Source organism: Lutra lutra, chromosome 4 (genome assembly GCF_902655055.1).
Source record: "Lutra lutra chromosome 4, mLutLut1.2, whole genome shotgun sequence".
Taxonomy (NCBI): domain Eukaryota; kingdom Metazoa; phylum Chordata; class Mammalia; order Carnivora; family Mustelidae; genus Lutra; species Lutra lutra.
The window spans coordinates 98,884,128-98,909,776 of NC_062281.1; the positions used below are offsets into that span (position 1 = coordinate 98,884,128).

The 25,649-nt window shown below is 41.4% G+C and overlaps 1 protein-coding gene across 2 annotated transcripts; it reads left to right on the forward strand.

Annotated features, from left to right (window-relative positions):
* The first annotated feature begins 2,342 nt into the window (after nucleotides 1-2,342).
* Nucleotides 2,343-25,541, forward strand: AMPD1 (adenosine monophosphate deaminase 1). Of its 2 annotated transcripts, XM_047726292.1 has the most exons (16): nucleotides 2,347-2,492; nucleotides 3,704-3,715; nucleotides 7,542-7,722; nucleotides 8,778-8,943; nucleotides 11,592-11,757; nucleotides 15,578-15,797; nucleotides 16,586-16,715; nucleotides 17,833-18,027; nucleotides 18,317-18,448; nucleotides 19,379-19,542; nucleotides 21,160-21,286; nucleotides 21,470-21,633; nucleotides 22,504-22,624; nucleotides 23,290-23,463; nucleotides 23,906-24,016; nucleotides 24,374-25,541. In XM_047726292.1, the coding sequence occupies exons 1-16, from the start codon at nucleotides 2,369-2,371 to the stop codon at nucleotides 24,530-24,532; spliced, it is 2,346 nt and encodes a 781-aa protein (XP_047582248.1). In that variant the 5' UTR covers nucleotides 2,347-2,368; the 3' UTR covers nucleotides 24,533-25,541. The 2 variants fall into 2 exon arrangements, with proteins under 2 accessions (XP_047582249.1, XP_047582248.1); XM_047726293.1 differs by lacking the exon at nucleotides 3,704-3,715 and having other exon boundaries at nucleotides 2,343-2,492.
* Nucleotides 25,542-25,649: the final 108 nt, after the last annotated feature.

Below are 25,649 nucleotides of genomic sequence, written 5' to 3' on the forward strand. Positions count from 1 at the left end.
CACTGCATTAAACCTGTGACTTGGTTTCAGATTGCTTGTCTCTCATAGTCTCCATGATACAGTATGTTCTACTTCTCCTCCTTCCCCCCCCCCATCATTTCAACTCTTTCTGTGGTCTTTTCTTTCTTTTTTTTTTTTCCTAAGATTTTATTTATTCATTTGACAGACAAAGATCACAAGTAGGCAGAGAGGCAGGCAGGAGAGAGGAAGTGAAGCAGGCTCCCCGCCGAGCAGAGAGCCTGATGCGGGGGCTCAATCCCAGGACCCTGGGATCATGACCTGAGCCGAAGGCAGACACTTAACCACTGAGCCACCCAGGGCCCCTAAGTTGACTTCCTTTAAAAGAGCTTTTATAGACAGGCTATCCAACCATCCTATCTATATCCCATTGGCCAGATTGTGCTGCCTGGAGTTTAGCAAATGCAGTTTTCCACTGAGTACATGAGTGTCCAAACAAAAAAAAAGGCTTTATTAATAAGAAAAAAAGGGGAAATGACTTTGGAGTAGACAACCACAAAGGGAATGGGAAAATTGGAGGATAATATATAAAGATAAGAATCACTGAAGGAGGGCGCCTGGGTGGCTCAGTGGGTTAAGCCGCTGCCTTCGGCTCAGGTCATGATCTCAGGGTCCTGGGATCGAGGCGCGCATCGGGCTCTCTGCTCAGCAGGGAGCCTGCTTCCCTCTCTCTCCCTCTCTCTGCCTGCCTCTCCGTCTACTTGTGATCTCTCTCTGTCAAATAAATAAATAAAAAAAATCTTAAAAAAAAAAAAAAAAAAAAAGAATCACTGAAGGAGAAGCCGGATTGGGGAAGGACATGTTTGGTTTGGATATATCAGTTTGTAGATACCACTGCGAAATCCAGGTAGCAATGTCATCCAAAAAAGTTGGAAAAGAATGAAAAACTATTTAGGTTCAGTAACAGTGTTGTGATGTGTTCTGATGTCGTGATTAAAAGGAGGTGATGACCATAAAGCTGGGCAGCAAAATCGGTTTTGCCAACAAAGAGGCTTGTCCCAATTTTTAACAGGAAATGGTAGTAAAAAGATCATTCAGTCTAGGTCCATTCAGTTTATTCCAAATCTGAAGTTCCAACCTCTGCTACTGTCTTTTTTTTTTCTTTAGATTTTATTGATTTGTTTGTCAGAGAGAGAGCTCAAGCAGGGGTAGCGGCAGGCAGAGGGACAAGCAGGCTCCCGGCTGAGCAAGGAGCCCAGTGCAGGATTCAAGCCAACGGCAGACTACTGAGCCACTCAGGCGTCCCTCTGCTACTGTCTTTAATAAAAACTGTTACAGCGGTGCCTCGGTGGTACAGTCAGTTGAGCATCGAACTCTTGGATTGGGCTGGGGTGGTGAGATGGAGCCTTTCATCTCTGCGCTCATCGGGGAGTCTGCTTGGGTTTCTCTCCCTCTGCTCCAATCCTTCTCAAATAAACAAATAAATCTTTTCTAAAAATTAAAAAATAAAAACTGGTACAATTGACACAGTCTGCTGAATCCAGGAAAAACGTTCTTTGCCTAGAAGTAATTAGCACATAATTAGCCATAACAAAGATTCACAATAACATTGTGGAAAGATCACAATATTTTGGTCCAGAGAGCCTCAGCTTTGCCATTTATGAGCAGAATGGCTCTGGGCAGGACATTTCACTTCTCAGAGCCTCAGTTTTCTCACTTGGCAAGCAGGGATAAAGTACTTCTAAGATTGTAGTTAGGATCAAATAGATAACGTCTGGAAAATGCTCTATGTACTATAAAATGTTATGTAAAAGAAAGATACTATTCCTTTTGTAACAATTTACAGAGTAGGGGTAACTGAGCACTCTGATGGCAGCTGACTTTTCTCTAAGATAGGGAGTAAGTTTACTACCTCATTTATTATATAAGTTCCGTCGGGTGAGTTTCTGTTCAATCTAGGGTATTTCTAAAGAAAATGTGTGAGTGCATGCACATGTGTGTATCCATGTGTGTGTGTTGTGAACTCAATGAATACACCAGTATATTCATCAACTACAGAAAGCTTTTCTCATGACTGAAATCCTGAGAACTTGGACATCCAAACCTGGAAGATTCCCGTGGTAAAATAAATAAATAAATAAATAAATAAATAAATAAATAAATCATCACCAGTGGTCAGGTCATGCGAGAAAGCTACACTTGAGGAGAATCCAATCCATTGGAAAATTTAGAAAGTAATGAAGTGCAGTTCCTGACCTAGCACGTATCATCTCTGAAATCCCTGAGTAAAGACCGGAGGCTTCACCTGTTTTGCACCATCAATTGCCTCGACCTATAAATAGGTCTAAAACTCATCTCTCTTTTTTTAGCAGAGAAGGGTCGGATTACAGGTGCAAAGCAAAATCACAAAATGAGTGTCAGGGTATTCTACTGTCAGACAGTCATCCCCACAGCCTGTCTCCTCGCTCCTCCTTCCTCCTGTGCTATCCTAGAATCCAGGACCCCGGCAACAATGCCTCTGTTGAAACTTGAAGGTAGGTGTGCAAAAGCGTTTGGAGAGCTCGATTCTTTTAAATGCAACCCGTTCCTCTAGGTATCTTGTCAGCTTTGACTATCCTTTCTTTAGGGTCAGAGTAGCTTTGATAATACTTTTCAGGAAGAAGCAAGACATGATTTTCAAGAATTTTTTTTTGTTAGTTTTGGAAGGGAGGTGATTTCCTAGAGCTGTGTCATGTGGTAGCATCTTGGATGATCCCAGGGTCCCCTATGACATCTTTAGCTAGAGGATTTAGCTGACAACCATGAGCATAGTGGAAATATTAACCCAGTCACAATCTAGGTTTGTACACATAGTAATTTTTAGAATAATAATGTCTTTTTCCTTGTGAAAGAAATACATGTCTCCTATGAAATAAGAAAAAGAAATGACACTGAAAATAAAAGTAGTAACACTCATGTAGAGAATGCAGAACATTCAAGTAAAGGTGTTGCTAAGTGCAGAAGCAAGTAGTAGCAAGAAAAAAAACAATCACCGGCCCATCATCCAAAGATACACTTCACATGTCAATTTATTTTCTATGCAAATTTAAAGAATTTTTAAAAGCATTGTTATGATTATTCCATACATGTCACTTTATAGCCTGCCCCCTTTTTTTTTTTTTTGCTTAATATTATGACCTAATCATTTACCATGGTTTTTAAAACTATCCCTAACATCATTTTGAATCGCAGTGTAATATTCTAATGTCCTTAACTAATCCTCCAGGTTCTCTACAGTTGGGGTAAATATAATTATACTCTGAGAACATTATTTGCACCTAAAGCTTTTTCCATTTTTAAGGATGAAAATCAGTAGGATAGATTCTCAGTAATGGCTGTTTGGTAGGTGTTACTAAATTGTTGACCAGATGAGGTGCATGGTTTACCCGCAACCAGTATCGTAAGAGAATTTCCATTTCTCTAGATCAAATTTCTTTAAAATCACATTTTACAAAGAGTATCTCTTTAAGATTATAAACATAAATTTAAAGAGCCATATTAGAAAGAAAAAGAGAGGAAAAAAGGATGTACACTGGCCATATTCTTAGGGGCTTCTGATGGCACCAAATTGTAGGTAAATCAAGTTCCATCACACCCCCTTCTTGTACAAGTCTACGTGTTTCTTTTCCAAAGCACTGAATAATAGCCACTATCATTTCTGAAAGTTGTTTATGTTTTTTAACTTGTTTTATTTTTCTTCAAACAGCTGAAGAAAAACGTGAGTATTTTGGACTATTTTTCCTGCTATTTGCCAAAGAATCAGTTAAAAAATGACACTATTTGTTAATTCAGAAACAAGAGTGTTTTTCAGCAGTGTTTGGAAGCCAACAAAGATTAATAATGACCAGGGGTGCCTGGGGGGCTCAGTCAGTTAAGTGTCTGCCTCTGGCTCAGGTCATGATCCCAGGGTCCTGGGATCCAGTCCCACCTAGAGCTCCCTGCTCAGCGGGGAGTCTGCTTCTCCCTCCACCCCTCCCCCTGCTTGTGCTCTCTCTCTCTCTCTCTCAAATAAATAAATAAAATATATTTTTTTAAAGATTAGTAATGACCATAGATATTCCATAGCATTACAAATGAACTCATGGATTTTCTGGACTCCCAAGAAAAACCACATTTTTTTTTTTTAAGTCTCTCATGGGGCATTCATTTGATGTTTTAAAATAAAAGATGTTCTTCTTTAGATTAGATTAGCCAAGGGGGTCTATTGAGTCTTGCCTTAGGAAATCCTCAGCTCGAAAGCAAAACATTTCATGGTCAATTTTGGTGACCAGATAAAATAAAATCTTGCTTTAGGTAAAACCGTAACTCTATGTTTCCCTCCATCACAAATGAGATTTGTCCTTAGCTGATGGATAGTAGGTCTGCCTTGGAGTTCCTCCATGAGAAGAAATGCAGCAGACGAAACTCCTAAGACCTGTCTTTCCTACACACCCCTAAAGCACTGCTGGGAAATAAGCATGCTTTTCCGGATTTGTTGAGTGAAGAGGCAAGCATGATATTCCTTTTCTCAAGAATCTTGCACTTCCCATGTTAATAATAATAATTCCCAACTTCTTTATAGTACTGTGCAGTTTTTAAAGTATGTTTGTTTAATCTTTATAACAGTTCTCTGAAGTTGACATCGTTATTATTAACATTCTCCTGTTATGATGATGAACACTGAGGCTCCCTGTGATTATGGGGTTTGCCCAAGGCCATCCAGCTGCCACAGACACTTTTTCTCTCCCCTAGTTCAGTGTCTTGGCTTCTTCATTCTACTACTTGTTTCTATTCTCTGTCAATTCTATATGTAAATGTAGATGTCCTAGCCTCAAGATATTTCCACTCCGATACTGCATTATCACAAGCATAATATGCTCAAAAAAGAACTCAACAATGATCTGTACAGTCCCAAGGGAGTCATCTGTCCTTTATGCCAGGAATTCCAACTGTCACCAGATCTTATCTGCTCATCTTTGGAAATACCAGTTTCACTCTTTCCTTCCCACAATCATCACCACTCCCTGAAATATTTTTGAAAGGCCGAGTTCTTGAATTCAGAGTCAAATTGCAGCTGTGGTTGCATGAAGTCAAAACAACTGGTTGATTCAGTGGAAGGAAACGTCAACCATATAATTTGGGGCATCATGTAAACCACTTCTTGACAGTAGAGTTTCTACTTGACAACTGTCTATAGTGGCTTAGGGAGATGCAACCTTAGGAAAAACAATAACGTTTGAACATATGAAACAAAAGGATATGTGCAGTCCTAGATAAAGACTGCTTGTCCTGGAAGAGCTAGATATCCAGCGAGTAAGATTTGGTTTCTGGGGATCCATTTCCCTGCCGTCCTTCCTGAGGCCTCTGACAGCATTGCCACAGGCCCACCATGACAAGCCAGGTGCATCCTCATCGCCAGCCCTATGCTCATTCTCATCTCCATCCTCATCTTCCTCCTCATCATCATAACCAACCAGCCTATTTTTATTTGCCTTTCATGGTGCATGAAGCCTCTTCTAACTTCTGCCTGCCATTCATCCTTGAGGTGCATGGGCTTGCTTGTGATTCTCATGCAGGAATGATACTAATTTCTGGGAATTTGTTGGTAGTGGGGTGGTGAGGTATTCTCAGGCTATCAAATGTACCTACTTAGAGTTCCATTTGGTCCTTTTGGATTGTGGTACTTGTCAAAAAATCACTCCAGAGCATCCAAAGACGGTTTCCAGTTTCAGGCTTTGCTTGAGTCTAATGAAGCAAATAGATGATAAAGTTCAGCCAGTAGAGTGGGTTGCTGATATTCTCCTGGGAGAAGCCAGGTTTTGAAAGCAGGCTGACCTGACAGTGTTGGTGAAGTTAGGAAACAATCGCTATCATTTCCAATGTATGCTTCAGCCTAAATTAAGTCATATCATTGATCTTTTCCTTAATAGCCAGCCCAAAGCTAGCCTCAAATGCCACATAGCTGTCTAACCAATGCTACCAAGTTGAATTATTCATTCTGAGCTACTGATTTATTCTCTGTAAAGCATTTCCATGTACGTTACCATGAGAGCCTATGAGTAAGGTTTTGTAGGTATTAGTCTTACCACTTTACAGATAAGGAAACTAAGACAGAGGAAGGTAAATGTGTTACTAAGTGCAGAACAGGGACTTGAGCATATGACACTTCCTTAGGTTAAACTTGAAAACGTGGCATTTTGGAGACCTGTATAGATACTGATGGGACAGAAGTGAGGGGTACTTTCTCTTTGCATGCAGTTTGCTCTGTCATCATCTGAAGAATGTTCCATCTTCTGTTGCTTCAAGTAGCTACCTATTTGTCATTCTCATTATTTGCTACCTGCTCTTTTCTGGAAATACCAAGAGATTTTGGAAGTATTAGAAGTAATGCTGAAACAACTGGGTATGTGGAAAATGCAATGGAACTTAACAGAAGAACAGATCCTTAATGGCCATCACCACCCTATATGATGAAATTAATTCTCTTACGTCCTGAGAGTTTTGGAGTTAGTCATTGCCAAGCAAAAGGTCACCCCTCCACCCATTCTAAGGATGGGAATATTAAGGGGTACCTCAGTTGAAAGAGCATGCAATTCAATCTCGGGGTTGTGAGTTCGAGCCCCACACCAAGTGTAGAGATCACTTAAAATTAATTAATTAACAGGGGCGCCTGGGTGGCTCAGTGGGTTAACCCTCTGCCTTCGGCTCGGGTCATGATCTCAGGGTCCTGGGATCGAGCCCCGCATCGGGCTCTCTGCTCAGCGGGGAGCCTGCTTCCTCCTCTCTCTCTGCCTGCCTCTCTGCCTACTTGTGATCTCTCTCTGTCAAATAAATAAATAAAAATCTTTAAAAAAATTTAATTAATTAACAAACTTTTTTAAAAAAAAGATGGACATATTAAAGCATGTAAAGTGAAATTTGCTTTCTATGGGTCATTCATTATGGAAGGCCACGTGTCCATAAGAAATGGGACTCCCAACACTGGATAGTAAATTTCAGTGGCTCCCTTCCTCAGTGTATCATCAAGTTGTCAGGATTCGAAATAATGTGTAAGAGAAACACAGTATCTGCTCCATGAGGAGGAAAGACCCAACGGACATACTCATTTCTCAGAACTACCTACATCCCTGGTTCTCTTTACAAGAAAAACTCCAAGGACTAACAATCCTATTCATTTCTTCACAAGCATCAGAAAAACTCCACCAATCTAATAAGGACTATGTTGCATGGTTACTATGAAGTCAGATTTAGCCTTGCCAGAAACAGGTGATCTTAGATTAAGTGCTAGTCCTACAAGAAGCCAATCCCATCTTCAGGACCTCCTGGGATGTGCTGTAGGAATCTTACCTATGTCTCTGAGAATGGATTTCCAAGCTACCCACCGGGAAACCTCTAAAGAGAGAGCAGGCATTGAACTCTGACATATTTCTGGGACACTGGTTAGAGTATAGGGGAACCACACCCCCCAAGGCAGTCTTTAGCACTGTGCCTTACACATGGCAGGAATTCTCTGATGACCTCTGACAAAGGGTTCTTAAATACTAACCCATGAAAACCTCTTTCAGAAATTGATGATGCATTACGTAGCTTTGCTGAAAAAGTATTCGCCTCTGAAGTCAAAGATGAGGGAGGCCGTCATGAGATTTCCCCCTTTGATGTGGATGAAATCTGCCCAATTTCTCATCAGGAGATGCAAGCACACATATTCCACCTGGAGGCCATGGCCACCTCTATAGAAGGCAGGAGGTAAGCGGCGTAAAGGGAAATGCTGGGACATTGAGACACAGGAAGCAGAAATGTCAGTCTGTCTGAATGATGGTTCAACATGGAGGAAGAACTGTGCCAGAGATAAAAACTCCTCCCACTCCCCAATACCCCCACCCCAGCACCGTATAAGCTAGGGCAAGGTTACCGATTACTCAGAAGAAGAAAACAGTAGACATCCTGTACTCATCGCATCTTCCTTTAGTTCAAGCCTCCCTATCTACCCAAGTAAGAGGATGTGAGCTCCTGGGCAACTGTTCCAAACCACAGTGAGCTGATGGCTGCTGGGCACACACTCAGCTTCCATACCAGGAGTATAGAAACCAGAACTCGAGATCCTCATCTTTAGGTCGGTTTGAGCCAACCTTAGCACTGTGCTCTCTGATGTGAATATTGCCCTCTGGCCAGTCTGACCTTCTCCAGGCCTCAGGGACACAACCCTCCATTTCTGTTCTCCTGCCCTGGTCATCCTTTTCATTTTATGTTTTTTAGGAAAGAGCAACAATCCACCTTCTTGGGCATGCGCCATAGGACCTATCATAAGTGTCAGGTCAGAGCAGAAACTCAATACTTGTTGATTTGAGGAAGTAATACTAATTAAGCAACTTATAAGTTCCATACACTAAATCTCACCGAATTCCTATAAGGTAGGCATTTTCATATGGGGCAACATGAGCTCAAAAGTTTAAGAACAAACATAAAATGACACATGTAGTGACTGACAAAGCCTGTGCTTATTATGATACCCAGACCCCTATCTGCTAGGAGCTGACTGCCTGTGAAGAACAAGGTCATGCTGAAAGCCTTCTAGCATGTTCCCAAAGGCCCACTGTTCCAAGGGCTACCAGGAAGAAAGGAATACAGTCACGTGATACCTCTTCCCATATGCTTCGATCCTGTTTCTGACACGCCGCTGACATTTTAATTTTCACTTTTTGTCCTCAAAATGAAATTGGACAGTGAAACATCATTCTATCACAATGTAACTCCCAACGAGGCCAACATTAAGTCCCTTTATTTTTGCATTTCAAATCCAGAAAAAAACGTTTCCATGGACGGAAGACTGTTAATTTGTCCATTCCCCAATGTGAAACATCGTCCACTAAACTGTCCCACATCAACGAATACATTTCTTCATCTCCAACATACCAGACCGTGCCTGATTTCCAGAGAGTGCAGATCACCGGCGATTATGCCTCGGGGGTGAGTTGCTCCCTGCCCCTCAGATGCAGCTGCTGCAAAGACACAGCTTCATTATTTCAGCTTCCTTGCCGTCCTCCCCTTCCTACTGAGAAAGGTGTTAGCTAGTTTGTCCTTGTTCTACTTCCTTATATCCTCTCAACACCAATATGCTATACCTTCTATTTCTGTTTTGCTTTATCATCCCATATAATTCATCCTCCTTCATCTCATTTGCGTGCACATGGAGAATATGTGACAGGAGGCAGTGTGTGTTATGGAATACGTTAGACAAATTTGGGCACAGGAAATGAGAACAGCTGGTGGGTTAGTCTCGCTGAAGATACCACGAAGCAGGACAGGGAGCCTTGGGAGGCACAGGGGACTCTTGGGAAAAGATGGTCCCAGGGCAGCCCTAGACCTAGAGAGAAGGTAGCATAAACCAGTCAAAAAAAAAAAAAATCAAAAAACAAAAAACAAAAAAACAGATGGGAAGAAAGAGAGGGAGATGAGAGGAGTAGAGAGCCCAGAGAAAAGAAGGAAGATGAGAGACAGGCTAGAAAATTCTAATGGGGCTATTGTTTTGTTTTGTTTTGTTTTTTTGACCAGCAGTCATCTCTGATTTCATTACAGATGCTTACACAGTAGATTATTGCCTGGAATAGACTCTAGTTATGCCACAGGGATCGTAAACTTATGTCACAAACAACTTGACCTGCCTGTCCTATCCAGAACAGTTGGGCAATTAATAAATCTCTGCCACATGGACTTGCAGAATCAGCATCATATTGGTGAAACCAATGGTTAGCTATCAGTCTGTGCTCCAAATATAGTTTTAATGACCCATCCTAAGCCCTTTTCTCATGTAACTGACCCACTTGGGGTCAGTCCCAAGATACTAAAAGTGACAGAGCAAGGAAACAAACATGATTCTTGTCTGTTCACTTTCTGTACGATAACACTGGTGCTCTGCAAACGGTTGGCATTTTAGATGGTCAATAACTGAAAGGAGATGTTTACTAGATACAGGGAAAACAAGGTTTGGAGACACCCAACCCCCCGTCCCGGAAGTTAAAAAATAAAAAAGCCATAAAAATTGGGAGACAAACTTGATACCTCTGTGCTTGGTAGAAACAAAAATAAAAAGAAGGAAGATGGGAGGGATGACAAGTTCACAGAAATCAGGGAGCAGTGACTAGCTGCTTCTTCTCTGAAAGCTGGAGGGCACATGGAACCATGGCTGGGAGTTTTTGAAGAACTAGGTGTGTTGCTGTACCTGTTGGCTGAATGTGGCTGGGTGATGAGCAAAACCCTACTGAGCTGGAATCTGCCCCATTGGTCTTCGCCTTTGTAATTGAACAGAAAGGTAGGGGGATCAGGACTAAGTTTCCAAGGCCATTAATCCCTGCTAATCAATTGATGCCATTTAATCAGGTCTTACCCAGCATCTACTCTGTACGAGGCATGGTGTGCTAAGTGCAGAAGACACCAAGGTGAATATCTTTTCCAGCTCTTATCCTGGAGAAGATAGACTGGTGGCCTACCATGTGGCAAAGGAGCAAACATGCCGTGTTAGAAGCAGACCCTTAGCTCCACCACCGGAGCCAGACTTTCTTGGCCAATGTCTGCAGACCTTTAAGAAGAGTTCAGCAGATTAGGATCAACATCAGGACCTCAAACCCTGGAAACATGCTCACACTGGTCCCACAAGGCTCATCATCTGATGATGAGCCTTTAGTGATTTCAAGTTATGACTCCCTGGGTGTGCCAGGCCCAACCAGGGGTCGGGGATGGTGCATGGGAGAGGCCAGTTTAGGAAATTTCCAGCAATTCTAGGAAAATGTTACTCTAGAATCTTGCTATTTTTAGCCACAGCCAAAATTCTCTTTAAAGCCATCCAAAAGAGGCTGCCTGGGTGGCGAAGTTGGTTAAGTGTCTGACTGTTGGTTTTGGCTCAGGTCCTGATATCAGGGTCCTAGGATCAAGCCCTGTGTCAGACTCTGTGTCCAGCATGAAGTCTGCTTGAAGATTTTCTCTTTTTCTCCCTCTGCCCCTTCCCACCCCCCCCACTCTCTCTCTTTAAAATAAATAGTTAAATCCTTTTTAAAAAGTTAAAAACCATCCAAAAGAATGGATAATGTTCTGATTCATGTATAACTAAAGAAGGACGTGCATGTGTGGTGGGGTTGGAGGGATGTGACACTTTATTCGTTCCCAAATATTTCCCTTAGTGACCAAAAAGTAGTTTGAATTCTCAGATTAGAGTCACATGGTCTTTCTGTTGAGATATTGTCTTCAGAAGCCTCTACGTAAAACGTCCTTACCTGGAAGGAAGAAAGTATTCTCCACGTTAGGGAGAATGGGATCTTTTCATCACATTTGCTAGATAATCACTGCTTTCTGGCAAACCCCGCAAATACACACCAGCCTGTATAAGCCAAGACCTGCAGAATAGGTGAGTTTTAGTAGAAATGGGAGAGTTGGAAAAACTTTAAGACCTGCTCCTGGAGGAGGACCGAGGGCCCAGGTCAAACAGGAAGCGGCCATGTGGGCAGGCCAGCCTCAGTGTGGGCAGCAACAGCCCGGAAGGCAGGCTCATACCAAAGACAAACTTAACCCGATCCCTGGATTTTCACAGGAGAGACTCTGATATTCTGTCATTTTCTTGGCAGGTTACAGTTGAAGACTTCGAAATGGTCTGCAAAGGTCTATACAGGGCATTGTGTATACGGGAGAAGTATATGCAGAAGTCATTTCAGAGGTTCCCTAAAACCCCTTCCAAGTACCTGAGGAACATTGAGGGTGAGGCTTGGGTTGCAAATGAGAGCTTCTACCCAGGTAAGTAGTTTTCTCATGCAGAGTATGAAATAGATCTTTAGGTTTAATTACTAGATATCAAATATGCCCCTAGATTACAGTAGTTTCCCACCCCCACCCCCACCCTCCCCTCCCCACCCTGCTCCACCCATGGTTTGGCTCTCTGCGGTTTCAGTTACCTGTGGTCAGCTGAGGTCCATAAGCAGATGATCCTCCTGATTTATTGTCACGTCGGGAGTGGCCTAATGCTACGTCACAATGCCTACATCATGCCCCTCTCTTCATCTCACGTAGGCATTTTATCATCTCACATCATCATAACAGGAAAGGTGAGTATAGGGCAATAAGATATTTTGAGAGGGGTGCCCAGGTGGCTGTCAATTAAGCATCCAACTCTTGATTTAACTCAGGTCATGATCTCAGGGTCATGAGATCGAGCCCAGTGTCAGGTTCTGTGCTCACCGGGGAGTGTGCTTGAGATTCTCTCTCTCCTTCTGCTCATGTTCATTCTCTCTCTCTCTCTCTCAAAATAAACAAATAAAACAAATAAATAAACAAATAAAATCCAAAAAAAAAGGTATTTTGAAAGAGACCACATCACCTAACTTTTATTATACTAAATTGTTATAATAGTTCTATTTTATTATTTATTGTTGTTATTAATCTCTTACTGTGCCCAATTTATACAAATACGAGTAAGGTGATAGACCAGTAGCCCATCAGTAGGCATGTAAGTATAGGAAAAGACATGGTATATACAGGGTTCAGTTCTAGTCACAGTTCCAGGCATCCCCTGGGGGTCTGGGAACATATATCCTATGGATAAGGAAAGACTCTTGCATAAGTAATCCAGTCTAAAAATATAGTCATCTTTGACTCCATTGTCTCTCCTGCCCACATACACAATTGTAATTGACTCTGTACAATATCTCTCAAAAATCTCCCCTCTTTGCTATTCCCCAAACCCTAAGTTAGGCCTATATTTCTTCTTGTCCAGATTATTGCCAGTTTCTGACCTACTCTGTTAAATTCTAATATCACTCCCTTTTGGTTCATATTCACTTTAGTGCCAATTATTAAAACACAAATCTGAGCATGTCCTTCTCTTAACAAAAACCTTTCATTGCTGCCCATTACCTACAAACTTAAGTCCAATCTTCAGCCTGGCATTCAAGGCCTACCATCAAATGGCTCCTAACTACGATTTATTTATTGATTTTTTTAGACGTGTGCCCTCAATGTATTTATATATTTACCTTATCTACTCCACTCTGTTCTGGTGGGAAGTTCTGGTGGGAAGTGGTTTAGCACTTTCCTGTCCCTTGTCATGCTGTGCCCCGTGCCTGAATAAGGGAAGAGTTCACTTTTTCCCTGAATGTCCAAATGTCTAGATCCAACCACATCCTTCAACGTGCAGCCCAGATACTATCATTTCCTGACTTGCTTTAACCTCTGGATAAATCTAAACTACATATTTTGACTTTCCATAGTCCTTTATTACATATCTCATTGGTTTACTTTCTCCCTTACATAAAGTTCAATACCTATTTTTCAATAGTCAGATTTTAATAATTTCCCAGATTTCTATTATATAACTGTATCATAATTTATTTAACCAACTCTTATTTTTAGGCATTTAGATTTCTGACTTTTAAACTTTATTTTGAGTAAGGCTATCATAAATGGCTTTATGTAAACATCCTTGTGTAACTGCTTTACCTAGTTCAGATTATAATTCTAGGATTGAAATTTCAAGGGAGGCAAATATTAAAGTGTTTCTGAACTTTCAGGTCTCTGTATCATTAAAAGATTTCCAGTTTTACAACTTCTTCTCTATAATGCCTTTTAATATTAAAATCATTTTAAACATGTATCCAGTTTGGTAATACATCAAATTGGTTTACCTATTTTTCTATAATATCGACATTTAGGATATCTGTTTTGTCTTTGTTTCTTCTAAATTATGCTTTATCTCTCAGGATGTTTAAGTGTAAAGATTGGAAAATTAAGATTTCACACGGAAACATATTGTTTTATGTTTCTTGTGTTCCTTAGCTCCCAGTTTTGAATAGAAAATGTATGACTTTTTCTTTCTATATTCTTTTCCCTACTCTGGCCATCAATCATCACTTGCAAACTGGAGCCTTCCTGCTGCCTTGGGCACACACTTGTTGAAAGTAAAAGTCTGAGGGGCACCTGTGTGGCTCAGTGGGTTAAAACCTCTGCCTTCAGCTCAGGTCATGATCTCAGGGTCCTAGGATCGAGTTCCGCATCGGGCTCTCTGCTCAGCGGGGAGCCTGCTTCCTCCTCTCTCTGCCTGCCTCTCTGCCTACTTGTGATCTTTGTCTGTTAAGTAAATAAAGTCTTTTTTTTTAAGATTTTATTTATTTATTTGACAGAGAGATCATAAGCAGGCAGAGAGGCAGGCAGAGAGAGAGGAGGAAGCAGGTTCCCTGCTGAGCAGAGAGCCTGATGCGGGGCTCGATCCCAGGACCCCGAGATCATGACCCGAGCCGAAGGCAGCGGCTTAACCCACTGAGCCACCCAGGCGCCCCAGTAAATAAAGTCTTAAAACAAAAAACAAACAAACAAACAAAAAAACAGAAAAGAAAGTAAATGGCTAAGTGCATTACAGGCCATGACCACATAGAATTTGTTCACAGCTTTCTTAGGCTGAAATCGTTAGCATGGGAAAGAAGGGGACATTTACCCACAAAATCCCTTCTCTATTCCTTTAGCAGACATTGTAAAATTATAGGTACTTTAAAAGGTGGATAATGCATTATAACAAGAACTATAATTCTTAGAGTAAGAATTTATTTTATATTTCCATTTCTATTAAAACCACTGTAGGTGGAGCACAAAGAGCCTTTAGGGCAGTGAAACTATTCTGTCTGATACTGTAAGCGTGGATACGTGTCATTATACATTTGTCTAAACCCATAGAATGTACAACCCCAAGAGTGAGCTCTAAGGTAAACTATGGACTTTGGGTGATTATGGCCTCCAGTGTACGTTCATACATTTTAACAAACCATACCCCTCTGGTGGAGGGTGTAGGTAGTGGGGAAAGCAGTGCCAGTGGGGGCGTACAAGTATATGGGAACTGTGTACTTGGCCCTCAATTTTGCTATGAACCTGAAGCTGCTTTAAAATATAAAGTCTATTAAAAAATAACCACTCTAGGGGCACCTGGGTGGCTCAGTGGGTTGAGCCTCTGCCTTAGGCTCTAGGTCATGATCTCAGGGTTCTGGAATCGAGCCCCGCATCGGGCTCTCTGCTCGGCAGGGAGCCTGCTTCCTCCTCTCTCTCTCTCTGCCTGCCTCTCTGCCTACTGTGATCTCTAGCTGTCAAATAAATAAATGAAGTCTTTAAAAATTTTTAAGGAAAAAAAAATAACCACTCTAAATGAAGACTTATAGAGAAAGTTGATTTTATCAAGGAAAAGATCCAAATTCTACTTTTTAACTGTAGTTTGGCTGTTATTTCTATGCAATTATCTCATAAGCTCATAAAATGTTCTAAACAGAAAGCCTTTGATAACCTACTGTAGTAAATAAAATGCTTTGTAAGTAGTATATCAATTATGTGAACAGTTCTTCTTAAGAACTTAAAAATCATTCTTATACTAGAAACAATCTTATAGTTACTTTACACTACTAATTTAGTCACCTTTGGAAAATAATACAAAAATAAACTTTAGCTCAGCACTGGATAATTATAACTTATGACGTACAGGATTCCAAACGAATAAGATCTTACAACGTTTCGTGTTTTGGTTATTTTTATGCAGCCATTTATCGTATTTCTTGATCTATTGCTCTGTGTTTTGTTGAGAAAGTCTTTACTCCTCCTGTGAAGAAAGGAGAAGACCCCTTCCGAACAGATGACCTCCTGGAAAACCTTGGTTATCACCTCAAAATGAAGGACGGCATAGTTTACGTCTATCCTGATGAGGTGGCCGCCAGCAAAGATGAGCCCAAGCCACTTCCTTATCTAAATATGGACAGCTTCTTAGATGATATGAATTTTTTACTTGCCTTAATTGCCCAAGGACCTGTGTAAGTGTTTGATGGTGACTGAACTACTATTCCCATCACTACTACCGCCACCCCTACTGCTACTACTGCCACCACCTCCACTACTACCGCCACCCCCATGACTACCACCCCCACCCCCACTAATATGGCCACCACCTGTACTACTAGGACTACTACTACTCAGAGTAAGAATGAGTATTTATTAAGTGCTTACTATGTTCAAACATTATGTAAAACCCTTCTTGTATATTTTTCCTCCCTCCTCGACATCATTCTCTGAGGTGGGTATATTTATAATTGCAGTTTTATAAGCTGAGACTTTGATGAATTAAGTAATGTGCCCAAAGTTACACAGCTGGCTGAGCCAGGATTCAAGCCCTAATGTGCTATCTCCAAAGCCAGGGCGCTTTGCCTTGAGCAATATTGTCTTATATGGCTTTTTTATTATTATTATTATTATTATTATTATTATTATTAATTTAAGTAATCCCTACACCCAATGTGGTGCTCAAACTCACAGTCCAGAGATCAAGAGTCTCATGCTCTTCCAACTGAGCCAGCCAGGTGCCCCTCACCCCACCCGGGCCTTTAAATGCCTTCCCAAATCCTCCCTCCTTATTCTCTCCAGCTTTGATGAAAAGATTGAGCCCGGAGAGCCCCATATTTTTCAAGTGAGATTAACTGCAAACTGAATGTTCGTTCCAGTAATTGCTTCCAATATGCAATAAGGGTCCTGATGATTTTGAAATTGAGCCTATTTTCTTTAAGTGTCTGAATGTTTCAGAACGATGCTATTTAATTTTTCACAGTAAGACCTATACCCATCGACGCCTGAAGTTCCTCTCCTCCAAGTTCCAGGTACATGAAATGCTCAACGAGATGGATGAGTTAAAGGAGCTGAAGAACAATCCCCACCGAGATTTTTATAATTGCAGGAAGGTAAACATTGTCACAGGTCTCTGCTGGGCAAGAACATTAACCCAATGTGTTCTTGAGTGGGACAAGAAAGATAGTGTTTCTCTGATTACTGTAAGATTCCTGCAGGTTCAGTGGGTTTAATGAATGCAGATGAATTACTCTAAAAGGTTAAAATGCCATTTCTATGGTTTTCCACACAGAAAGGTTTACTACATCCTTTCCATAAAAGTTAAGATGATCGTGAACAACAAAAATAACAAAAACAAATGAAATCTCAAAAACTGCTACCCGAGGATTTGGAATATCTTTATTCTAGTCCTTTTTCTTCTACTTCCTGATTCTATGATATTGAGGGAGGTGCTTAAATATTTCTGAGTTTCAATTTCCTCATTTGTAAAATTGGGAAATACATCTGCCCAGTCTAGCTCACAAGAGGACTGTGAGTATCAAATGCACTAAGGACTGTGGATAACTAATCAACTTAGAAACATTTCTGAGATGTGTTCTGACCCTTTAAGTGATTGCAAGAGGTAGGGATAGACAATAAACGAGCAGATATTTGGCACCAGGCGGCTGAGCCTGTTTAACCATGGATAAATTAATCTATCATTAATTAATCAATTTAATTAATTAAACATAAATCTAACAAATTTATTATTTTATTAATAGTTAACAAATTAATAATAAATTAATCAATTTAGAATATAAACAATAAAGCAATTATTTATTAATAATTAAGGTTAAATATTAAATTTAATGAATTTATTATTAAATTAATTGAATCTCCAGCTTATAAAATTGTAATCATAAAAATACCCAACTCAGAAATGCTATCACTGGGCCATGGCATCATAATTTCGATCCTTTCTCTCCTTGGGGTGAAGGCTAGGCCAGCTACTTCATTTTGGGGGTGCAGAATGCCCCCCAAGAATTTTATGTGGATCAAATAGAGGGAGTAAATTGGATGTACAGATATCCAAAAGAAATGCATATTATTATTATATCCACCTAACCTGTGACATTCTTGCAAGGGTACAAAGAGGTGCCATGGGTTCTTTTCTGCTGGGCACCATAGCCTCTAACAGAGCGGCACAACTAAGGTTGACTGTTGTTTTTCTTTCTCTGAATGAACACACAGGTGGACACCCACATCCATGCGGCTGCTTGCATGAATCAGAAACATCTGCTCCGCTTTATTAAGAAATCTTACCAGACTGATGCTGACAGAGTGGTCCATAGCACCAAGGAGAAAAATCTGACCCTAAAGGAACTTTTTGCCAAATTAAAAATGCATCCTTATGACCTGACTGTTGATTCTCTGGATGTTCATGCTGTAGGTTGAAAAAGATCGTGTCAGTTTCCTGATCCTACTCAGAACCCCGCATGACTTTCTCCTACAAACTACCCCCTTCTCAGAACCCTCTTAACCTGACCACACTGGCTGAAAGCACCCACAGACAATTTTGAGGTTCACTCATTGTCGACTATCCCGGAGTCCATTCTTGGAGACCGACCCTTGCCCCTGTTCCCAGGCCCCCGTTCCTGGGGGCCATTCCCTAGCTCTCTATGTCCCATATGTCCTATGTATAATGATACACTTGCGCTCCTGTTTCCTGATTCAGGGACGCCAGACCTTCCAGCGTTTTGATAAGTTCAATGACAAATACAATCCTGTAGGAGCAAGTGAGCTACGAGACCTCTACCTAAAGACAGACAATTATATTGATGGGGAATATTTTGCTACTATCATCAAGGTGAGGAGGAACCAACCAGATCTGTGGTACCTGATCTGGTTCTTAAGGAAGGGGAGGAAGGAGAAAGAGAAGGAGGAAAGGTAGGAAGGAGAGAAGAGGGAAGGAAGCAAGGAGGGAGGGAGGGAAAGGAAGGAAGGAGGAAGTGTGCTATCCCTGGGGTCAAGCACCCCAGAAATGAATATAAGAATTTCTTTGGAAATGTCCACTGTAATGATTTTACAAGATTTCAATTCCTAGACCAGAGAAGCAAAGAGTGTGGATTTGGGACTGATTAAGGACCCTTTCAGGCTCTGGGAGTTGTAAGCCTGGAAAGGGATGGGATCGGAATTCCCCCTCATCTTCAAGGCCTGAGCACTAGGACAGGGAATGACATGGAGGACTTGGGAGATGTGTGTTTTGGAAAGTAGGAGGTATAAGAGAAACTGAATGTCTTTTGCAGGTGCCTTGGATAGGATGACTCATCATCCTTTGACTTCTTCACTCTCTAGACTTCTTTATGTCTTATCTGTCTCTTACTGATTAGATTCCCCTCATCTCTCAATTTCCTTAGATCTTTTTTAAAAGATTTTAATTTATCTATTAGAGAGAGAGAGCATGCACATGAGAGAGAGAAAGGAGAGACAGCAGGAACAGGGCCAGAGGGAGAGGGAGAAGCAGGCTCCCCACTGAGCAGGGAGCCCAGCACTGGCAGGGCTGGATCCCAGAACCCTGGGATCATGACCTGAGCCAAAGGCAGGCGCTGAACTGACTGAGCCACCCAGACGCCCCTCAATTTCCTTAGATCTTAATGTGGAACAGTTTCCCCCTGGCTTCCTTTCACATGTGCTCTGTTCTTCATAGTACCTACGTCCACCCCCAGACCCCCCAGGTTTAGACCCCAGAGGGACTTGAGGGAATTCCTGGCTTTGAACTCTTCTCTTGGCTTCGCAGGAGGTAGGCACGGACCTGGTGGAGGCGAAGTACCAGCACGCAGAGCCTCGCCTGTCAATCTATGGCCGCAGCCTTGATGAGTGGAGCAAACTGTCCAGCTGGTTCGTCCGTAACCGCATCTACTGCCCCAACATGACGTGGATGATCCAGGTCCCCAGGATCTAGTATGTACCTCCCCGTCAGAGCCCCTAAAGCCTGGCTTCATCCCACCTGTCCGACCTCCTCCACATGAATGAGGAATATGCAGTCACAATAAGCTTTGTTATAGCACCACTCAGAACCCGGTCCTGGGGGCCTGGTTTTGTCCACTCTGGGTTCAGCATTCTTGACCAGAGACAGGAGTTAGGAAGATCATTTCACTTCAGTTCTCTAGCCAGAAGGTTTTCTGGTTTGGTTTTTTTTTTAAACACAGGACTTTATGCGACCACAAAATAACTCATGAGAATATTTAAAACTTAGCTAGGCTAAGAACTATGTCCACTTCATTCTATTTTTTTCTTTCTCTTGGTCTGCCTATCTGTGTCCAGCTCATTCTTCCTCACGCTTATCTGGACTGGGATGTAGCTTTCTTGTATCAAAACCTTTACTACCATCTGCTGATTGTCTCATCTACAAGTGCTCAAGTTCCCCATAATCAATGAGTATTTACTGATGATACTACCACCTGCTAATTACTCATTGGCCTCAGGGATGCTCAGTATCATTGATCTTTTATCAAACTTATATTTATTTTCTGGCCACCTGTCCCTGTGTTCTGTGTGCTCTGGTAACACAGGAGTCTTTTCCTTTCTTTTTAGCCAAAAAATTAACCTTGTTGACCGGGGTAGAACTTCCTGTATTATATCATTATAGCAAGGAGGTGGTAGCTATGGTAGTTAGGAGCATGGACTCTGGACCTAGACTGGCAATACTTGACTCCTGGTTCTGTTACTTATTAGTGTGTGACCTTAGGCAAGTTTCATGAGCTCTCTGTGCCTTTGTTTCATCATCTTTAAAATGGGGGTACCTGACTGTCTCAATGAGTGGAACATACACCACTTGATCTCTGGGTGGTGAGTTCAAGTCTCACATTAGGCATAGAGCTTGCTTAAATTTTTTTTTTAAAATAGGGTCATAAAGGTACTTAACATATTAAGTTGTTATGATTAAATTCACTAATCTTTCTGGCCACTTAAAAGAGTGAATGACATATACTGAGTGGTATATTAGAGTTTGTTAGATTGTCCAGAAGTGTTCTTTTAAAAAATATTTTATTTATTTATTTTTCAGAGGGGGAGAGAGAGAGTGTGTGTGTGGCAGGCAGAGGGAGAAGCAGGTTCCCCGCAAAGCAGGGAGCACAATGTGGGACCCGATCCCAGGACCCCAGGATCATGACCTGAGCCAAAGGCAGATGCTTAACTGACTGAGCCACCCAGGTGTCCCCAGAAGTGTTTTTAATAACTATTTCATGCTCACCATTTTATACGCCACAAATAAATCACTGAATCTTTTGTGACACAGTTCCTATACTCTTCACTTTCCACCTGGACTTAGCTGTGAAGGTTAATATTTTTGCCACAGAGGGTTTGTAGAAGAGGTGGGGACAACCAGTCCAGCAAGACATTTGTATCTCTTTGCCAGTTCTAAACTGAATCCCTCCTTATGGGTAACCAAGAAGAATGTATCCAGAATGGACCCAGTCTTTTCCTGAACATGGCATGTTGGCCCTTTGATTCCCTCACACAGGGGCTACCAATCCTAAAAATACTTTCTTTGTGAATTCTCTTCATTCTTGCCTCTAGTGATGTGTTTCGATCTAAGAATTTCCTTCCACACTTCGGAAAGATGCTGGAGAATGTTTTCATGCCAGTGTTTGAGGCCACCATCAACCCCCAGGCTCACCCTGACCTCAGTGTCTTCCTCAAGCATGTAAGCATGACCCGTTAGGCCTTCCTGTTGCTGTGCATGAACCAAGACTCCCACATAGCTGTGACTCATTTTTGCTGCTTATCCCTGACATTTGGTCCTGGGCTTTGGGAGCTGAAAGTTTGTCTGATGACCAGGATCCTGCAGTCAGACTGACCCCATTGCATGGCTCACTTTTCCGGACAGATTACTGGCTTCGACAGTGTGGACGACGAGTCCAAACACAGTGGCCACATGTTCTCTTCCAAGAGCCCCAAGCCCCAGGAGTGGACAATGGAAAAGAATCCCTCTTATACCTACTATGCCTACTACATGTATGCGAACATCGCGGTGCTCAACAGCCTGAGAAAGTGAGTAGACGAGAACTGGAGCTAGGAGATTTTTTTTTTTTTAATATTTTACTTATTTATTTGAGAGAGAGAGCGAGCGAGCACAAGAGCAGGGTGAGGGGCAGAGGAAGAAGCAAGCTTCCTACCAAGCCAGAAGCCCAATGTGGGTCTCGATTCCTGGGACCCTGGGATCATGACCTGAGCCAAAGGCAGACACTTAACCGACTGAGCCATCCAAGTGCCTTGAAGGAGAGGATTCTATCTGACACACCTCTGCTGAGACATTGGTGCCCTGCGTGGTCATCCCACTGCATTGCTGGGATGCCTCTGACGCCCAAACCAGACCCTTCTTTCCCTTGTCTTTTTGTTTGGTTTCTTTCTTTATTTAGCAGGACAAATAGACATTTTGGAACCTTCAGTAACTTTCACAGTTCCTTTTCGTTGGAAGTTTAGGAATTGATACTAATCTCTGTGTGATGTATTATAGACCTCCATACATGTTGCCCTTCTTGATATACGTGGGTAAGGAGTAGAAGAATATTATAACAGGGTTTTCTGGAAATGTTTCCCCCTCAAAAGCATGAGCAGGAGAAATGAGAACTTGGTGATACTGGTAAACTTCCTGTTGAAACTGCAGGTAATCAGATCATGACTAGGTTCCTCCATACCCCAATATTCTCTGCTGCCTCTTTTTTCAGAAGTCTGCGTTCGGGAAGAATAAGATTGTGATTTGGAATTGCCAGTTTCACTGAATCTTTTAGATGCCCCCACTCCCTTTCAGAGTGTTAATTTTTTTTCTACCAGATTTTCTTGTAAATCCCTCCATGTCCAGAATTGCTGCTAGGTCATATTCAGCGACCTGTGGTTACCGTGGCGGTTCCCTTTCTCTAGGGAACGAGGCATGAATACGTTCCTGTTCCGACCTCACTGTGGGGAAGCTGGGGCTCTCACCCATCTCATGACAGCATTCATGACAGCAGATAATATCTCCCATGGCCTGAATTTAAAAAAGGTGAGTTGCAGGCTCTCTTCCGAATATGTTTTATGTTGGAGCTAGGGGAGTAATTTTTTTTCCTTATCATTTTGTCACAAGTCATTATCAACACTGGAATCAAATGAAAGCAGAGCAAAAAAAGACTTTTAGGTTATGAAGTGCAGTACATTTTACAGGGACCCAGAGAAGTCAAAGGAGCTGCTCAAAATTACCTAACCAGTTAGTGGCAGGGATGAATTAATGCAGGTCTTCGGGCTTCCATTTTAGAACTCTGACAAGGGATAATTCAGAGGCACTTGGCTTACCTTAAGCTGGTTTTTGCCAGATTTCTTGTTATAGCATGTTTCCAAATGCCTCTGGCAAGAGTCAGAACTTTCTCGTAGAGAAAGAAAAAGTGTTTCAAGATGAAGTTTCTTCTCTGAGAGAGACCATCTAACTTAGGCAATTAAAACTCAAACATATGATTTGACCAAATGCTTCTGAAAATTGATGATCCCAAATAAATTTATTCTAAATAGTATTTACATTTAAATACTAGTATTCTTTTTTACTAAGGGATTTAAAGAACATGTGATCATTTTGTGGAAAGCTGAAACTTGAGGTAGACCACGGGGTTTCAACATTTCTAGTTTGTATCTCTTTTTCAACATCCTTAAATATTGTTTTTCACTATTCCTTTTCAGAGTCCTGTGTTACAGTACTTGTTTTTCTTAGCCCAGATTCCCATCGCTATGTCGCCATTAAGTAACAACAGCTTATTTCTAGAATATGCCAAAAATCCTTTTTTAGATTTCCTTCAGAAGGGACTAATGATCTCGCTGTCGACAGATGACCCAATGCAATTCCACTTCACCAAGGTATGCATGTGGAATCTTAAGCAACACCAGCCTATTTGGTGGGACTGTTGTTGCCCACCCAGAATTTTATTTATTTATTTATTTATTTATTTATTTATTTATTTATTTATTTGAGAGAGACTGAGTGAGTGAGTGAGAGAGAACACGAGCAGGAAAAGATCGGAGGGAGAAGGAGAAACAGGGAAGAGGGAGAGGGAGAAGCAGACTCCCTGCTGAGCAGGGAGCCCCACATGGGGCTTCATCCTGGGACTCCAGGATCGTGAGCTGATCCAAAGGCAGACGCTTAACCAACTGAGGCACCAAAGTGTCCCTGTTGGCCATCTAGAATTTTAGAGTCTACTCAAGAGATTTCACTGTACTTTTTCTGCTGGATGTGTGTTATTTTTTTTAAATACACTATTTCCTTTTTTTTTTTTTGTCTCATTTAAATAAATAATCCAAGGAGCCCCTAATGGAAGAATATGCCATTGCTGCACAAGTGTTCAAGCTGAGTACCTGTGATATGTGTGAAGTGGCAAGAAACAGTGTTCTGCAATGTGGAATTTCTCATGAGGTAGACCTGTCCTTGATTGTTTGCCCTTCTGTGTATGGGATCTGGTAACTGAGTACTGAAAAGATAGCTAGGGAAACACATGTGGAAAAATTATCCCACAAATCATATGCTGTTACTATGGACAGGGACTAGAAAGAAGTCTTCTATCTCTCTGGCTCTGCCTTTGGCAAGGCAAATAAAATACACTTGACTTCTCAGCAGACCATGAGCACTGAGGCCCTGGATGAGTGCTTTGAATGGTCTGTTTTTTCCTTTTGTCAGTAAGTAATGCAAGGAAGGAATCTTTGCGGAAGATGTAATTATAGTCTATATCAGGATAAAAAGACAATAATCATTCTGTTTCCTTTTCTCTTACAGGAGAAAGCAAGGTTTCTGGGCAACAATTACCTTGAGGACGGCCCTATTGGAAATGACATCCGGAGGACAAATGTTGCCCAAATCCGCATGGCCTATCGCTATGAAACCTGGTGTTATGAACTCAATTTAATTGCTGAAGGCCTTAAATCAGGAGACTAAATTAAATAAACCAAATAATAATATGGGTGAGATTTTCATTGAAGAATACAAATCATAATAGTTACCAGTTATTGAATCCCTGCTATAAGCCAATGATTGCTCTAGATATTCCTCCACTGACATTATTCACTTAATCATTTTCACTTTATGAAGTAGATAATAATATCTTCATTTGGGGGAGATGAATAAACTGAGGCTAGTGAAGTTAATAACCTGCACAAGGACACATTTGTTGAGTGGTAGCAGTGGGCACATGGGTTTGTCTGACTCAAGAGTCCCCATGACTTTCAGGCAAAACATTTGCTCACAGTTGCTCATATTTTTGCCCCACCTTAAAAACTATTAATTACTCATAATAACTTGAAACAGGGCAAAAATTTGAGCTAATGACTTGTGGTTGGAAGGATGTAGGCTTTTGGTTTATAGAATGAAATTTGCTTGAAACATGTAGACCATTAAAATATCCTTTTGACAGGATGTGACAGAAGTCTGGCATTCTTAGACAAAAACATATGTTGCCCAATATAGAAAATCCATACTTATGAGCTATTTCACTTCAGGAGAACTTACCTTACAAAAGGATTCTTAGTTGTAAGGACGTACTTGGCAATAAAGTTATAGTCAGCTGTCCTTGTACATTTTAAATAATTCCACTTACCAAAATAAGATACACATGTAACTGTTTAGAAACCTGCCTGTTACTCAAGGCCAGCCAGGTAGAATTCCTATTAGCTAGACCATACCTCTACACATACAACTGTGTTGCCACCTAGTGGCTGGGCTGATAGTTCATTTGATTTATTAATAAACAGTTGATCAAACAGCTCAAATATCAGGCTCTATTTAGGCAGCAAAGTAATAAAGAATAAGATTTCATTCCTACTCTCAAGTTGTTCACAGTGTGAAATGATGTGTGTGGATACAAATGTGAAAAAGAACATTTTGTGAAACATCTCAGAAAGTAATGACTTTTCAAATGGAAAAAAAAAATTAAAGGCAAATTCCTGCATGTTTCCACATTCTATACTGGTCGCTGTAAGCATGGGTGTGATCCTGACAGCGGGTTTATACTAGCCCTAGTGAAAGAATCCTCTCCTTGGTTTCTGAGGTTGAATTT

What these genes read in the sequence shown, in the direction of transcription:
- AMPD1 (XM_047726292.1), top strand. Translation starts at nt 2,369, where the DNA reads ATGAGTGTCAGGGTATTCTACTGTCAGACAGTCATCCCCACAGCCTGT. An exon ending in ATTTTTATAATTGCAGGAAG is followed by an intron (nt 16,716 to 17,832) that starts GTAAACATTGTC and finishes ATGAACACACAG; the next exon opens with GTGGACACCCACATCCATGC. An exon ending in AATGTGGAATTTCTCATGAG is followed by an intron (nt 24,017 to 24,373) that starts GTAGACCTGTCC and finishes TTTCTCTTACAG; the next exon opens with GAGAAAGCAAGGTTTCTGGG.